At 41.8% G+C, this 16,980-nt stretch overlaps 1 protein-coding gene across 6 annotated transcripts in view; it reads left to right on the top strand.

Moving 5' to 3' along the window:
- The first annotated feature begins 280 nt into the window (after nt 1-280).
- Nucleotides 281-16,980, top strand: part of FEZ2 (fasciculation and elongation protein zeta 2) — a 46,690-nt gene continuing 29,990 nt past the window's right edge. For 4 of the 6 annotated variants that reach the window (XM_087436908.1, XM_087436909.1, XM_004418145.3 and 1 more), the window contains exons 1-2: nt 7,046-7,319; nt 11,620-11,728. In XM_087436908.1, the coding sequence (XP_087293034.1) occupies nt 7,066-7,319; nt 11,620-11,728 (363 nt within the window). In that variant the 5' untranslated portion in view covers nt 7,046-7,065. Of the gene's footprint in view, nt 406-7,045; nt 7,320-10,714; nt 10,972-11,619; nt 11,729-16,980 lie in introns of those variants that run through there. The other 2 variants (XM_087436910.1, XM_087436911.1) reach the window with 2 other exon arrangements.

A 16,980-nucleotide genomic window follows, 5' to 3' on the forward strand; every position in this document is an offset into this window, starting at 1 on the left:
CCCGACCTCCCCAAGCGGACCCAGTCTCTCCACGGCGGGAGCCCCACACACTCCACCACCACCCCACACTCTCCACCCGCTCCTTGTGCACACCCTGCCCCGCTCAAGTCAGCTCAGTTGCCAGGCTGCAGAGAATCCAGTCACCAATCTATGCAGGCCCACACGTTGCCTGAGGGCTTGTTGTTGGGTGGGGCCAGTCTCTAGGGTGGGCTGCCTGCCCTGGCTGAGCTGGATTAAATCGGTGCTCTAGCGGGTGGAGCAGACCCTGGGCTAGCAGGTCTCAGGGAGAACTCCAATGGCGTCTGTGTCAGCACGCTCACACCAGGCCACAACAATGGCCGCCGCCAATGTCCCAGTCCCTGGAGAGGTCTCACCCCTCACCGTGATGCACTCAGGGCCTATTAGGTGAGTCTCTTGTCACCGAAGCACTGTGTACCTTTCTTTCTGGTGATTTTAGGATGCTTTCTGGAGCGGGTGAGTTTGTGCACGGGCCCTTTAAGAGCCAGTTTTAGTTTCTTTGTGAACCGGGTTCTGGGGGTGCTCCCCAATGCTTTAGTAGCAGGCAAAGTCAGATATTATGCCACTGGTGTCGATTGTGCTGGGTCCACAAAATGCCCACAGCGGGGGCGCTCCCCGGCTCAGGACCCCGCGCCTCCAGGGAGGGTGCGTACCTGTGAGCTGCTCCGGCGGCCGTGAAGCTGGCGGCTTGTGAAGGCGGCGTTTTTCCTCTCCAGAAGGGAGTCTCTGCCTCTTCTACCCCAGTTAGGATTGTCCGTTGTTGCAGGAGTTCCTCTTATCCAGTTTTCAGTTCTGTCTCAGGGGTAATTTTTCCACGAGTAGTTGTAAATTGGCTGTGTCCACGGGAGGAGGTGAGTTCAGAGTCTGCCTACGCCGCCATCTTGACTCCGCCCTCTCCTGCAGTTTTAATATTATTCTTGCAGCTCCCTCATCAGTGCAAATTTTGGGGAACTCCTCAGTTTCACGGAATATTGCTGGATGCTATGGTCCCTTTGTCCTAACAGTCTTGAGAGTGGAAAATTTGGGACAAATACCTTTATAAGAAATTTACATTAGTAAGTATACCAGAAAATAGAACATAATGCATATGACAAACATTAAATGTGTAACCTGGATCAGACAGAAAGTATAATCATTTACAGAATCCATTTATCGCATCCAAATGTGATCCAAGCCTCCTGGTTTCTCTTCGATTGCAAACTCCTCTGAATTGTCCACATCTAGTCTTTCTATCTCCCTGGTGGAGCCTCTGTTGAGGCCACCTGGTCTTCTGAATGTGCCCTGTCAGTCTTCCACAGTGTCACCTTCCAACAGTCTGTCATTGTGCTCGATAGAGCTTTCTCTCTCTCTCTCTCTTTTTTTTTTTTACTTATTTTCCTGTCCAATTCAATGGAAAGTGAACTTATTTTGTTTTCTGGAAGGTTGGCACCTTTTTCTCTTTTCTTCATCTTTTTTCCTGTGTAGGCCGGAGAGATTTCCCATCTCCACTGAATTTCTGCTCCTCAGAATTAGTTCCTCAAATGCCTCTCTGAAAACTCAAGTCTTCAAATGACTTTATTAATCTTGTATTACTTTCTCATGAAATTAATTTATATACTTAGAGTATAAAATACAGATTCAATCGAAAGGTAAAATAGGAGAGATAAACAACAAATTAATTCATTAACAATTACCACTTTTTTTTTTTTTTTTTTTTTGCTGAGGAAAATTAGCCCTGAGCTAACATCTGTGCCAATCTTCCTCTACTTCGTATGTGGGTCACCACTGCAGCATGGCTGATGAGTGGTGTAAGTCTGCATCTGAGATCTGAACCCATGAACCTGGGCTGCTGGAGTAGAATGCCCTGAACTTAACCACTACGCCATGGGGCCGGCCCGTAGATCCACTTTTAAGGAGAACAGATGTTAAATAAGTAGGGCACATCTGTACAGGGCAAGTCTAATAAGTGGTTCAATAAAGCTACACCTTTTTAGAAAAAATTATGGTTAAATATATGTAGCATACAAATTACCACTTTAATCATTTTAAAGAATACTTTGGCATTAAGTACATTCACATTATGTGCAACCATCACCACCATCCATCTCAGAATTTGTTTATTATCCCTTATTCTGTACCCATGAAACACTAACTCCTCATTTCCCCCTCCCCCCAGCTCCTGGCAACCACCATTCTAGTTTCTGTCTCTATGAATTTGACTGGGTACCTCATATTGACTCTAGGTACCTCATGTAAGTGGAATTATAGAGTATTTGTCCTTTTGTGTCTGGCTTCACTTGGCATAATGTCTGCAAGGTTCATCCACATTGTAGCACGTATCAGAATTTTATTCCTTTTTAAGGCTGAATAATATTTCATTGTATGTATATACCATGTTTTGCTTGTCCATTCATCTATTGATGGACTTTTGGGTTGTTTCTACCTTTTGGCTACAAAGCCACACCTTTTTAAAAAATAGTTTTATTGAGTTATAATTTACATGCAATAAAATGCATTTGTTTTAAGGTTACTGTTTGATAAATGTATACAGTTACATAGCCACCATAATAATCAAGTTATAGAGTATTTTCATGACTCTAGAAATTCTCCTCGTGTCCTTTTTTTTTTTTTTTAAAGATTTTATTTATTTACTTTTCCCCTCAAAGCCCCAGTAGATAGTTGTGTGTCACAGCTGCACATCCTTCTAGTTGCTGTATGTGGGACGCGGCCTCAGCATGGCCAGAGAAGCAGCGCGTCGGTGCGAGCCCAGGATCCGAACCTGGGTCGCCAGCAGTGGAGCGCGCTCACCCAACCACCAAGCCACGGGGCCGGCCCTCCTCGTGTCCTTTTGCTGTTAATTCTTCTACCCCAAACCATCCCATGCCCCGGGCACCACTGATCTGCTTTCCATCACTATGGATTAGTTTTAACCTGAACGATCTTGGTTAGTAATGAGACAAGAATTCAGAATAAAGAGTTTATTAAATACAGGTGATTGACAGGCACTGAGAGACAAAGATGTTGGAATATGTATAAGGACCCCAGTGCCAGAGGTACCAAACTCATTGCTGCTTGTGCACAAAAATGTCAGCTTGATCAATCAAGGGTAGAACTCTTCTCTATGGGAAAGTTAGAGATGACTGTTGATGTGGAAAAGCCAAGGTCACAATCTTCTGAAGAGAAGAAATAATAGAAAATATATTACTTTCTCCTTGTGATAGTTCTATTGCTCATATTTTTTCTAACTTAAAATCCTCAAGGAGGCAGGAAAATTCTTCTACAATTTTTAAGACCCACACGCAGTCTCTTCCTCTTGTTTGTTGAGGGAAGAGTTTCCACTCCTCATTCTTTGTTCCATCGTAATATGAATAGTAAGGACACAGAGTACTGACAATCGTAGAAAAAATAGAGCATAGAGGCCTTCGCCATCCCAAGATGCCTCGGCACATAGAATACCATAAGTCCTCAGAATTTTAAAAAAAAATTATTGTTTAATAAAATTTGGCATATTCAATTCCGCACAATCTTAATTTTAGATGAGAAAATTAAGAATATTCCAAAGCAGAGAATTTAAGCTGTTTAGAATGTATACTTGGTACTTTCCATAATAGAATCCTTGAAGGTTAAATTGTTAGAACTATCATAATGTTAGATAAATAACCACTGCCAATAGTTGTTTCCATTAATTTTTCTGAGACTAGCATTCGATTACCCAGAACACAACCAGGTATATACTTGGCAGTGTCTTCCCTACCTAGTTCTTTTGGTACCTTGTAAGGGTGTGTCTATGGCCTGTACCCTTGGCTCCTTCTCTTGGTGGCCTAGCACTGCTTCTGCTCAGGGCGGTTCTGCCTGATCAAGACCCTGATCTGATCATTGAAACTGAGGATTCATCCCTATAAAACTTGAATAATTAAAATAGAATATTCTTTACTAATAAATTCTTTACTAGATTGTGATCTTTGATTACTCAAAAGTTTCTTGATTTTTTTTTAATAGAGGCAAAATGGAAAGAAGCTACCCTTTCCTTTTTTGGCAAGCAAGCAACTTTTCCTTAAATTCTTGGGTCAACATATAGATTTCTAAATTCTTTTTACTTTCTTTTCATCAGCTTCTTCTTTTTTTCCTAGTTACTGAATAAACTTAACCATTAGCTTGGCTTTTCCCAAGAAATTTTCATTTATGTACCTTCTAATTGTCTTACTGTAGTTTTAATGCCTGCAGCATTTACTATATGTAATACTTTGACAACAGATTATTTTCTGGTCCTGTATTCAGTAGTTTCTTTCTTTCTTTTGCTGTTCTTATATTTTCTGATTAATTATACCTTTAGGTAGTGTATATATTGAATAATCTACTTTTCCATTTTTTGTTACTTAAATTTCCACCACGATATAGTATATATGTGTAAAATTTAGATACTTTGTCAAACAAGAGAAGTAACTTTTTCCATCTTGAATGCTTAATCTGAACAAAATACTCAAATGCTCTGAAGCTGTCTTTAAAAGTTACTCTATAGCCTCTTTCTCATTTTGAATCTAGTGCTGAAAATTAATTCTATAGGCTAACTTTTCTTAATATACGAAGCGAGCAAACATGTTTACACATGTTCATTTTCATCTCTCCCCTACGACCTGGCGGGAAATAAAAGTCCAAAATAAATAGATTTGGGGGGACAAACTAGAAGCAGGCTATGTAAGATATAATGAAATGAGGGAGCCTCTTCTTAATCAGAAGGCTTTGGGTGTCGATGGACTGATGGAACCAGTGAGACTGGCAAGGAGCCTATGGTTTTGCCAGATCTGTGGCAATATCAGGAAGCTAGAATTTGGCTGGTGGGAAGAAGAGTTGCTGGAAAGTGGGCTAAGCTTGCTGTCAGGAAATGTTAAGCGAAGGGGTTTAGGGAATAGAAACTGGGAGCTGGAATCTCTAAAAAAGCAGTCAGTCTGAGTCAAATACCAAAGGAGCTAAAGAAAGGGCGGGCATAAGGAAATGGGCCACAACCTGGGTGGACCATGGTCTCCTGTTGGATGTTCTGGAAGCTGTGGAGCATCTTGCAGTTCCCAGGCACCACGTGGGAAGAGAGGTGTGGATGGCATTGAAGAGAAATACTGCTACTTTGTAATTTTACCTGGTTACAAACATTCCACCATTTAAACTGTTTTCTGCTATTACTCTTTCATGTTTACAATAAGTATTTAAAATCTACAAAAGCACCAATTAACGTTTTATTCCATGCTATGTTTCTTTCTAATCTCATTGCTCTGTGCCCATAAAGTAGCATAGGCAGTTTTCTCACAGACACATCCCTTTGAAACATTTTTATAGATGGTGTTGCGTGCCAAGGTTACTATGGGTGTGCAAATATAAATTGCTTAAGAAAAGTGATTCAAGTATCCGGCCCAGTGGCATAGTGACTAAGTTCACACGCTCTGCTTCGGCAGCCCAGGGTTCGTGGGTTTGGATCCTGGGTGCGGACCTGCACACCACTCATCAAGCCATGCTGTGGTGACATCCCACATACAAAGTAGAGGAAGATGGGCACAGATGTTAGCTCAGGGACAATCTTCCTCAAGCAAAAAGAGGAAGATTGGTGACAGATGTTAGCTCAGGGCCAATCTTCCTCACCACACACACACAAAAAGTGATTCAAATCTTGTTTTTGCAAGGGACTATTCAAAGTGTCTGGGGTGATATCAGGTAATTTGCATTTAGCTAAAAGTAAAAAGTATCTTATGTAGAAAATTAGACTAAAATAAAATTCTGAGACCACTAAAGCTAAACCAGTTGCACTTTATTTGCAAGCATATGAAAAATTAAGACAGTGTTACATTTGGGTCCTAAAGGTAAGTAATTTTCATTTCCACTAACACACATACACACACCACATAGATAAATGGAGATATAAGTCAAGAAAAAAACCCCACAATTTTGCCTTAGCTATGTACATTATTAGGAGAGTCTGGGTCAGCTGGATAAGAATTACCATAAGAATGGTTAAGAATTACCATCTTAATCATTTTTAAGTGTACTGCTCAGTAGTATTAAGTACATTCATTTTGTTCTGCAACCATCACCACCATCCATCTCCAGAACTCTTTTCATCTTACAAAACTGAAATTCTTTACCCATTAAATACTAACTCTCGGCCGGCCCCGTGGCTTAGCGGTTAAGTGCGTGCGCTCCGCTGCTGGCGGCCCGGTTTCGGATCCTGGGCATGCACCAACACACCGCTTCTCAGACCATGCTGAGGCCGTGTCCCACATACAGCAACTAGAGGGATGTGCAGCTATGACATATAGCTATCTACTGGGGCTTTGGGGGAAAAATAAATAAACAAAATTATAAAAAAAAAATACTAACTCTCTATTCTCCAATCATGCTTACTTTTTATATGGTATAAACGACTTCCTGTGAGTCATCACTTCAACTACATTGTAAGCCTTTGTAGGGAGCAGCCATGTATTAATTATATAACATACACATAAGGTACTTACTGTCAGGCACATATTCTAAGTGCCTTGCAAATATTAACTCACATAATTATTCATGTTTGCATGTTCCACAGGGTCTAGTAGGTGCTTTGAAAGTAGGAGACAAAATATTTGTGGAATGAATTTCGGTACCACGTAAGCATTTCCAAGCGACTCTGGTTGCTATTCTGGTTGGAAAGTTACAAAAGGAGCAGGGAAATCACTTCCGGGCATAATCTGACACCAGGTCGCAAGTTTAAAGAAGCCCTTTATTTTAGCCACATTTAGGCCAGGTTCCCAGCAAGGGAAGCTAAGGGAAGCTATTCCCGAACGACAGAGAATACAGAAAGTGACTCAATGCAGTTAAGATTTTGCTTTCTACGGAGACCCGCGGTCAACACCGAGAAGACTCGCGAACAGGGAAGACCCCCAGGCTGGGCGGCCCAGGACAGGTCCGCGCTGGGGCCGGAGGGAGAGGGCGGGGCCTCCGGAGGGGCGGGGCCCGGAGGCGGGGCGGGGCCGGGCCGGCCTGGAAGGGGCCCAGAGGGCGGGGCGGGCCCGGCCTGGGCGGGGCGCGCGACAGCTCCGGGCGGCGATGGCGGCGGACGGGGACTGGCAGGATTTCTATGAGTTCCAGGAGCCGGCCCGGAGCCTCCAGGACCAGGAGAACTGTAACGCGAACCCCGAGGCCGGGGCAGGGCCGGGCGGGGGAGGCGACGACTTCCCGGCGCTGGCCTGCAGCTTGGAGGAGAAGCTGAGCCTGTGTTTCCGCCCCTCGGGGCCGGGCGCCGAGCCCCCGAGGGCGGCCGTGCGGCCCATCACGGAGTGCAGCCTCCTGCAGGGGGACGAGTGAGTGCGGGCGCGGCCGCGAGCGGGCGGGAGCCTCCCCTGCCCTCTCCTGCCCTCGCCGCGCCGGCCGGCCCTCGGTCCGCAGTCTCGGCGGGACTCCGGCCGCAGGCTCCTCCCCGCGCCCTCCTTCCGCCTCCATCGACTCGGGAGCCCCGCCCCTCCCCGCTCTCCGGGCCGCCACCTCCCTCCCCGGGGCTTTCGGCCTCCGCGCGCCGGGCGATTTAAATCCCTGCTCCCCCGCCCCCCACACTCCCTTAAACCTCCGCCGCTGCCCTCCTCCTCCTCCTCCTCCCTGGAAACCAACCCATGTTTGGTGTAGAGGGGAATCTCCTTGTACAAAGCTGGTAGAGACGGTACCTCTTCGGGCACGTGTGTAGCCATTCATTCATTCAACTAGCATTTATTAAGCGCCCGCTAAGTGCCAGAGGCTACTTTGCACCGGGAATACCAAGATGACTGGACATTGCCCCTCTCAAGTAGTGCACAACCTAGGATGGGAGCTAGATTTGGAAACACATTTGTATGGGTGTGACACGTGCTCTAATGGATACATGTGCAAAATATAGGAGATTTAAAAGAGATGTAGGAGAGTCAGGAAAGACTTCATAGAGAAAGAAATGTGGTAACTGGATGCTGATGGATGAGTGGGAGGTGAAGCAAGTTCTAGCATTATAGCTCGAGGATATAGCACGTGCAAAGGTACCAACGTTGAAGCAGCATTTATGCCACAGGGATTTGTTAGGTCCATCTGAGAGCCCAGGTAGAGCGCAGGCCCCCACAGAGGCAAAAAGGAAAGGCTCTGGTTATGCATTAACACGTCATTACAGTTGGCCTTTGATATCCGAGGGTTCCTCGTCCAGGATTCAACCAACGGAAGGCCTAAGATGGTGGCGCCTGTGTTGAACATGTCCAGACTTTTTTTTCTTGTCGTTAGTCCCTAAACAATACAGTCTAACAACTATTTACATAGCATTTGCATTGCATTAGGTATTTTAAGTAATCTAGAGATGATTTAAAGTATATGGGAGGATGTGCTAGGTTATATGCAAATATTATTTCATTTTATGTAAGAGGCTTGAGCATGCTCGGATTTTGGTATCTGCAGGGGAGTCCTGAAACCAATGCCCCACGGATAGGGAGGGGCGACTGTATTAGTACAGCATCATCTAAGTACGATAATAGGAAATTCAAAGGAATCTATAAGAGCTGGGGGGAGAAAGGGGCAGAGTTCCTTGAGGCACTTTATTTAACCACCCTGAACCCCAATTGTAATTTGATTAAATAAGCGTTGTAATTATGTGCCACATTTTACCTCAAAAGATGGTAAAAGGAATGGTGCGAGTGAGGGAACTTGAGCATATTGTGTAGTAGCAGGAGAGGAGCCCCTGGAGAGGCTGAGGGTGAAATTAATGGAGTAAACACTGAGGATATGGGTAGGGGTGAGAGAGATCAGAGGTTGGGGAAGAATTCTTGAGAGAGAGAAGGATCCATGGGCATTGTAAGGGGCTTGCAGCCTGATGGTCTCCTTTCCTTTGTGAATCAGGAGATTTATCAGAATAAGGTAGGAAGCTTGAGAAGGGGGGTTGAGAATGGGGGCTTGTCAACATGGCTGAGCAGTGGTTAGGGCCCAGGTAGCTTGGAGACCATGTCTTTTCATTGGTACCTCTGTATGGTGTTCTGCTCAGGTGTAGGGGGAAGTTTGTGACTGGATTTTACACACACAGATATGCATGCAGTCAGTGGCAAAATATGGCCTTCTTGAAAGATTGTTCCCAAAGAGAAGATAGTTTTATGTGTATGTAGATTTATATACTCTGAATCACTAGGACTCAGGACATATTCTGGATTTTAAAACTATGTATTTGGGTTTATCAAGAGTAACTTATAATAAATTAGTGGTTTGTACACAGATAATTAAGATTCCCTGTTTTTGCTGTCTGGGAAGTAGTTTGTTTTAGCCTCTGCTTAAATCTTACATTGATGTAAAACTTAAAAAAATATTTTACTACTCTTGATAACAGTTTTTAGTAGATTCTTTATTGGTGGTAATACCTGTTGCTTGATTTGGGAATACATTACAAATCTCTTTCTCTCTTTTTAGGGCCTGGGGCTGGTGACCACTCTCGTTGTCCCCTTTCTATTGTATAAATCTGCTCTCCATTTCTTGAGTCCATCCCTGCTCTTTTCACTAGAGAGAGTTGAGAATTCTTTTACTCAGATAGTGCCTTGCCTTAGGGCACTTTATTTAACTTCTCTGAGCCCCAGTTTTAGTTTTGGTTAAATATGGATTGCATTTTTCTGCTAAGGTTTTACTTTAGAGGAGTCTGGTGCAGGATCCAATGTCAGCGGGACTTTGACCTCCTTGGGAAAGAGCTGTCTTGCTGTTTTTTTATGACTGGTTGTAATACTTTAAGATAAGAATGAAGGGAATTCTTGTCTTGACTGGAAAATTCTAGAAATCTTTCACTTAAGTCGGCCCCATATCCTTCCAACTACAGTTGTTCTGACCTTGCTGGAGATAGAGGACTGTTAATTGTCCTTCGCTTTCTTGGAAGATCATATTCACCCACAGTTACCTCTTGTAGGTGAAGTATTCCTAGAAGAATTCCACTTGTCCTTTTATTACAGGCTCATTTAAGAAGGAGCAGACAAGCAGATAAACCCAAAAACTCTGGACTGTCTTCACGTACTAGAATATCCTGTTCAAGTTCCTGACCAGGATTAGGTATATAGTCAGTTATTCACTATTAGAAAGTCTTTCACCCCGGAGGGTGTGGGCCAGAAACCTAGCGCGTTTAGCAATCCAGAGGTGTTGCCTCCACTCCGAGCACATTGGCATTAGAGGAGATTGTGATTCCAGCAGAGAGGAGAAGAGGAATGAACCATGCATATGGGAGATGTGCTGGGTAAACGAGCCAGTTGTCTAGAGCTTTTTGGGTTCACATTTTCATTGAGGCTGATGTGCGTTCCAAGGCCAAGCATCATTTTGGGATTTTATGTTTTTGGCAGTTGTGGTCACATTGCTTCTCTTTAGCACCAAATCCCTAGTCATTAAATCTAGTATGTTGCTTCTCTATTCTTAAGCTTGCTTTCTTAGTTTTATGCCCCTAGCAGTCTTGTTTTTGTATCCTTTGGCTTACACTCTTGGAAAAAAATTCACCCAGTTATTTAATGGCTTATTCACACTTAGATACCTGTTATAAACTTTAGAGTTTTTTCCCTTATGACATCTGTGTGTGTATCTCTGACCATTAAGTAGCTTATATGTGCAGTGTCCAATTAAATTTCCTCTCATTTATATTTCTGAACTCATTTTTTTCCCATAATGTCATGTTTTTTTTTTTAATGCTGATTATAACTTGGTACTGAAACCTGAATTTTGGCCATGGGATTGGAGTTTGCTGTCCTTATGTGGTGTGGTTTAGGACTTTCCTCAATACAACTCATTTGAATTAATGCTTAGAGTAATAGAGCTGGAAGGAATGTCTGTTATTCTCATCCAAGCCTCTCATTTTATAGAAGGGCAGCTAATACCTAGAGGGGTTAAAGGACATGGCCAGAGACTCATTGTTTGAGGAAGAATGGAGACAAGAATCTGTTTCCTGAATTTTAGGTGTCCTGTTGCCTCCCCGAAATGCTGTTTTATACTAAGGTGGGGTAACTGCGTTGGATATAACCTGTGTGCATTTTATTGTGAACTCTCTTTCTTTCCCTTTTCATTTTATCTTAGTCCTTAGTCTGTTATATTACAAATTAGATATTAAACCTTAGTCTCACATTGAGACAATCCTTTCTCCAGAAAGAGTAACAAACTTTTGGTTAGAGAGAGATCATTTACTCCATGAAATGGGTTGTATGTTTCGAAGTTATAGAAGAAAAATACATGTAAAGCATAGGGCATTTACTACCTGTGTGGCTCTGGAAACATTACTTAAGCTTGGGGATAATAATGGTTCTTCATAATGTTGTTTTTGAGGATTAAATGAGTTAATACATGCAAATTGCTGAGAACAGTGCGTGGCACCTAGTACAGTGGAGGTGTTAGCTGTTGACTTTGGGAGAGTTTTCTATTCCACTTCATCCTCCCTCAGGTTGTCTTGTCAGCCCAATGATATGATTTTCATGTAGTCTTATTTAGAAGGTTCTACTTTGTTGATGTTTTTCTGAGAAACAATAGGCCTTTTATTTTTTTGCTTTGATATTTTTTGTTCTTTTTTTTTCACTGTAGTACTGGATATTTGTTTAATAAAAGACATATAGAGTGTTCACTTTCATTGATTGTAGTTTTTTTCTTTTTAAGGATTTGGAATGCCCTGACAGATAATTATGGAAATGTAATGCCTGTAGACTGGAAGTCTTCCCATACTAGGACCCTGCATTTGCTTACTCTGAACCTCTCAGAAAAAGGGGTAAGTTAGGAATTGAACCAGTAGTTTCTGAGTAACTGATTCTGATAATAGAATTAACAAGTAACATTTCTATTTAACACAAATTCATTGAATTGCCTCCTATTTCCAAGCTTATAGCAATTGGAATGGCCCTCTATTGCCATCTTGGTTCCGCGACTATCAATTTACTAGCACATTCCTCCAATTCTTCCCCAGTACATGGTCACTTTTGTATGTTTAGCTGAATTTCCATCACCTGTATATGAACACCAATGATCAGCAATTTTTTCCAGCTTAAATAACACAATTTTGCTGTGCTGAGAGTGCTCAGTGAGAATTCTAGCCCTCGGTTTAATTTATTGAGGGTACTGGAATATCAACATAGAGTTAACTTGCTGATGAGTTTAATGACTTGCTGGCCAGGACATGTTTTCCGAAGACTATGCATTCTTGTGAATATTGGGGAACCTTTAAAAGGCATTTCAGTTCTTGACTTTTTAATGTGTTCTTGGCTAACTGTAGGAGGCTGCTGTGTCTGCCTTGTTATTGTAAAGTGAAGATTCCTTGAGTAAGAAGTGTGAGGATAGGTGATAGGACAGCAAGGGGCACAGAAAAGGGAAGAGAATTGCTTTAAGTAGAAAATCACAGTGTCACGTTTATTTAAAGCTGATGAGAAATGTTGCCAAATTATGTAAGTTTCAGGCCTTGACTGTTTAAGTTCCTTATCAAATAACAATGTAAACTGATGCCAGATCTTTTGGCATTAAGTGTATTTGTGTAATTACTGAGAGTATAATGCAGTAGGGCTCTCAGTATTTTAAATAATATTGTTAACGTTTTGTGAAAATGATTTTCTTAAATATGTGATTCAGAAAAGCCTGCTGCCTATTATCTTTTAGTAAAATAGAATTCTGACTATATTTCCCAGTGTTCTAGTAGAGATAGAATTCTTACTGTTTGTTCCAGTTAACCCTGTCAAGCGTTTTGCAGACTGACTTGGCATATATTTAGTGAAAAGGAATAAAACAAAATATCTTGCGCCCTGTCTTCTGTTTATTTAGGTCCTCGCTATCATTTTGGGCTTAGTTCAAGTTTCCCTTCCTCTCTGAAGCTTCCTATTACCGTTTTAGCCTTTGCTGATCTCATGGAATTATACAATTTTAGAGTTGGAAAAGACTTTAAAGGACACTTAATCCGACCTCTCACTTGGGGGAATCCCCATCTACAGCATCTCTGACAGATGGTCCTTTAGCCATGGCCTCAATCCCTGCACGGAAGGAAAATGCGCTCCTCTCTGTGGGAATCAATTACACTCGTGGGGGTGTGAACATCTTAAAGGACTTATCTGTCCCACAGAATGTAGCCCCGTTGTGCTAGTCCCCACGGCACTTTGTCCACATCTCAGATCACTACTGTGTTCTCTTATTAATCATGTATTTCTGAGTCTGTCAGTAGATTGTGACTTCCTGGTAGGTATCTTTATATTTGTCATTTTAGTAACTACCGCTGTGTCTGGCTACTAAGACAAGTGTTTGTTGAGTGAATGAATGAATAATCTCAGCGAGACTATAAGGTCAGAGACCATGATGAAAAATTCTTTTTTTAAAAAAGTGTTTTCTATATTATTTAACATAGTGCTGAATCTACAATAGCTGGTCAATGAGTACTTTTTTGTTTGCCATATTAAAAAATAGCACAGAAGCAGGGCGGGGCCGGCCTGGTGGCATAGTGGTTAAGTTCACATGCTCCGCTTCAGCAGCCCAGGGATGGTGGGTTCGGATCCCAGGCATGGACCTCCACACCCCTCATCATCAAGCCACGCTGTGGTGGCATCCCACATACAACATAGAGGAAGATTGGCACAGGTGTTAGCTCAGGGACAATCTTCCTTAAGCAAAAAGAGGAAGATTGGCAACAGATGTTAGCTCAGGGCCAATCTTCTGTACCAAAAAAAAAAAACAAAAGCACAGAAGAGATCCTTTCATAGTTTCAAAGGGAAGTACATTAGCAGCATGACTGGGACATTCTAACCTAGTTTCATTGAGGAAACTGTATACTACCTTGTTTTCTTAGATTGCATCTTGGAAAGTAACTCCCCTTTTCTGCCTTTGACTGTTGTTTCCAATTCCAGAGTAATGGTATAGGCAAGGGCAGTGATTAGTAATGACTGGGAGTTTAGTCCTACTACTCATTATAAAAGCCCAACCTGGAAAACTCAGCAGATTAAAGTGGACAAGTGATCATCCATCATCTGTCATCTATCTCTCTTGACATGACGACACAGGTGATGGATACAGCCGAAATTAGAACTCCGTACCTCAGGCAGGAGTAGCACCCATTAAGTTCCTGCAGAACGAATGGGCAGCAAGGAAGTATATAAGAAGCAGCCATGTTACTCTATTAGATAGCATATAGTTACATTTTTTTTAACTGGGAAAATTATTTTATCTGCCATTGCCAACTGTGTGTTCTATTCTACCCAGAACTGAACTATGCAAAACTTACCTTTTGGAAGCATTCTTTCGATTATCCCAATTGTAAAACAAAGTCTGTAGGAAATTTTTCCTTGACAAAAGGAGAAGAAATTTCTTTTGCTCAACATTCAGGAAAACCACAGTTTGCCAGATTTCAGTTTTTAGTTTTTCTTTCATTGGTGTTTAAGATAGCACGCTTCTAAATTTGATGAGTCTTTTCTACTAGAGTGAGGCAACTAGTACATTCCAAATTCTTACATGGGCACATTTTTTCCATTTGAGGCAGCTTCAGTTTCATACAGGGCAACAGCACCACCGGCTCTGTATCTCGCCCTGGCACAGGAAGGAGTGATGGGAATGCTTGGCAAAGAGAAGGCACGTTGATGCCGAATGGGAGAATGAATAATGATACCCATGACAGCCAAGGTTAGTTTTCAAAGGCTGAAAGAGATTCCAGCCCTTAGCATATGCCATCTCTTCTCTGTGGGGAATGGGCTTGGCTCCCTCCCTGGAAAGATGATCTGGGATCATTATTTCTGTTGTTATGGAAATTTATTCTAATGGCTTAGTGGTATCACTCATGTGTTTGGCAATAGCTGTAAACCTGTTCTAAATCCAGTGCCATTCTTGATCATGCTTATGTGGTAGAATGCTTCTAAATCATTTTGCCTTAGGAACATCTCGGGTGCCATCTTCATCTGCCTACCATGAGCGTTTGTTCCTCCGGCTACCATGAGCATTTCTTCAAGGACAGGGCCTTAGTTAATGCATCTTCATATCTTCAAGTATAGAGACAGGAGGAAGATAACATCTTCCTTAGGAGTAAATTTAAAATTGAAACTTTTGCTTGTTTATAAGGGGAAAAATAAAACAAAACTATGGTCCTCAAGTTACAACATAGAGGAGTGTTTTTGGGGGGTGTTGAAATTTAAGGATCAGTGAAGGTAATTGTTTGGTTTCTCCACATCGTCCATACACCCGTAGGATCATATTGTGGCACTCATCTCCACTTCTACAATCTTGAAATCAAACATCCTCTCTTATCAACAACCTAATCTATTGACCTTTCTCCTTTCTTATTAAAAGGATAACTGTCGTAATTTAAGAAGTAGTCTAGAACTATAGGACTTAACATGAAAAAAGCAGCCTCTGCCCTACTTACCCCATCCTTGATTTCCACTTACCAGAGGTGGCCACTTTCAGCTGCTTCAACTGTTTCTTCTAACAAATAACATGCTCATATCATTTTACTTGTTTTAATTTTTCAATTTTAGACTTTATCCATTCATCTTCTACCCAGAGGATGAGGGTTTAGCTCTCTCATAGCCCTCCCTCCAACTCCCAACACCATAACCCTCAAGAAACTTTACTTTCCCCCATCTTCTCAATATAATTATATCAAAATATTTGATTAGGTTAACCTTCATCATTTATATTGACTATTTAAATGTTTACGGTTGCCCCATTTTAGTACTTTATGAGTACTTCCTCTTGTACTGTTTTTTTTTTGGGGCAGTAATAATTATTTTTTTATGGTTTATTTAGGTTATCATTAACTAAGTAATTCAGCCTTAATAGAGCCATAAAACTCGTTTTAGTAAATGAAATACAGTAGATAATCTGTCAGTCTTTCTCCTCTCTCCCTCATGCTTTTCTTGATTTCCTCTGCAGTAAGTAATGATTCTAGCCTGAACTGGTTACTCTCTAGTTTAGCTTCACAGCCATCATTCTGGGATCTTCACTTTACTATCATTACAAGAATTCTCTTCACCTTTTTCTTGTATTAGATCCCATGTCTGCTTTCTTTTTGGTTTTCCTCCTGGTTTTAATGGAGCATATTCTATAGTAGCTTTCTGATAAAGGGTACATGAGAGGTAAATACTTAGAGAACTTGAATGTCTGAAAATGTCTTTATGCTAAGTTCCCACCTAATTGTGAGTTTAGCTGGATATAGGATTCTAGGGTGGAATTTATCGAAATACGAAAATTACAATGATTTTTTTTCTAGCTTCTGTTATTGCTGTTGAGAGAATTCAAATGACATTTTGATTCTTGATCCTTTTAATGTGATTTTTTTTTTCTCTTTGGAAGCTTTTATGTTCTTTTTTCCTCACGGTGTTCTGAAATGTCATGATGACGTACTGAAGGCCATGGCCAGGCCTTTCCTAGGCTGATGGTGCATGAGAAATAGAATGAGGAGGTGTGTCATCACTGTGGCACAGCATGGAGTTGCATTTTGTGGTAGCAGGTAGACCCTGGAGTGCTGATGAGGCTCCTCTCCCAGTGTAACATTAGGAAAGGGAGCGCACCAGTGGTTCCTCTGTACTTGTCCCCTGCAGGTTTCTTACTCTGTGGGCTGTGTTCACCATTAATCTTCGGATGCTCCTGCATGAGGAACTAGGGAGGCAGTAGGGACCTACAATTCTCAATTGTATCCTCCATTTTGTATATATCCTCTGCGTTTGTAAATAAAATAATTTTCTCAGGTGAAATATTATTTTTAAATGATATTCTAATAGAAATACATGATTGCTTCTTACATGGTTCCTGGTTGCCCATTTGTTCTTTGGGAACTCACTGTGTGCTCCTCCTTCCTGAGGAATAGTGTTCTAATTTCAGTTCTGTTCATCATCTGAATAGTCATGTCACATTAGATAGATGACATATAGATGATCATCTGTCCATTTTAATCTGCTGAGTTTTCCACCTAAGGCTTTTACAGTTAGTACTAGTACCAAACTCTAAGTCATTATTAAAGGGGCTGTTTATATGGATGTGGGCAGGGTTAAGGGACACCAG

The sequence above is a fragment of the Ceratotherium simum genome, chromosome 11 (assembly GCF_057802395.1).
Source record: "Ceratotherium simum simum isolate JZ-2026a chromosome 11, ASM5780239v1, whole genome shotgun sequence".
NCBI lineage: Eukaryota > Metazoa > Chordata > Mammalia > Perissodactyla > Rhinocerotidae > Ceratotherium > Ceratotherium simum.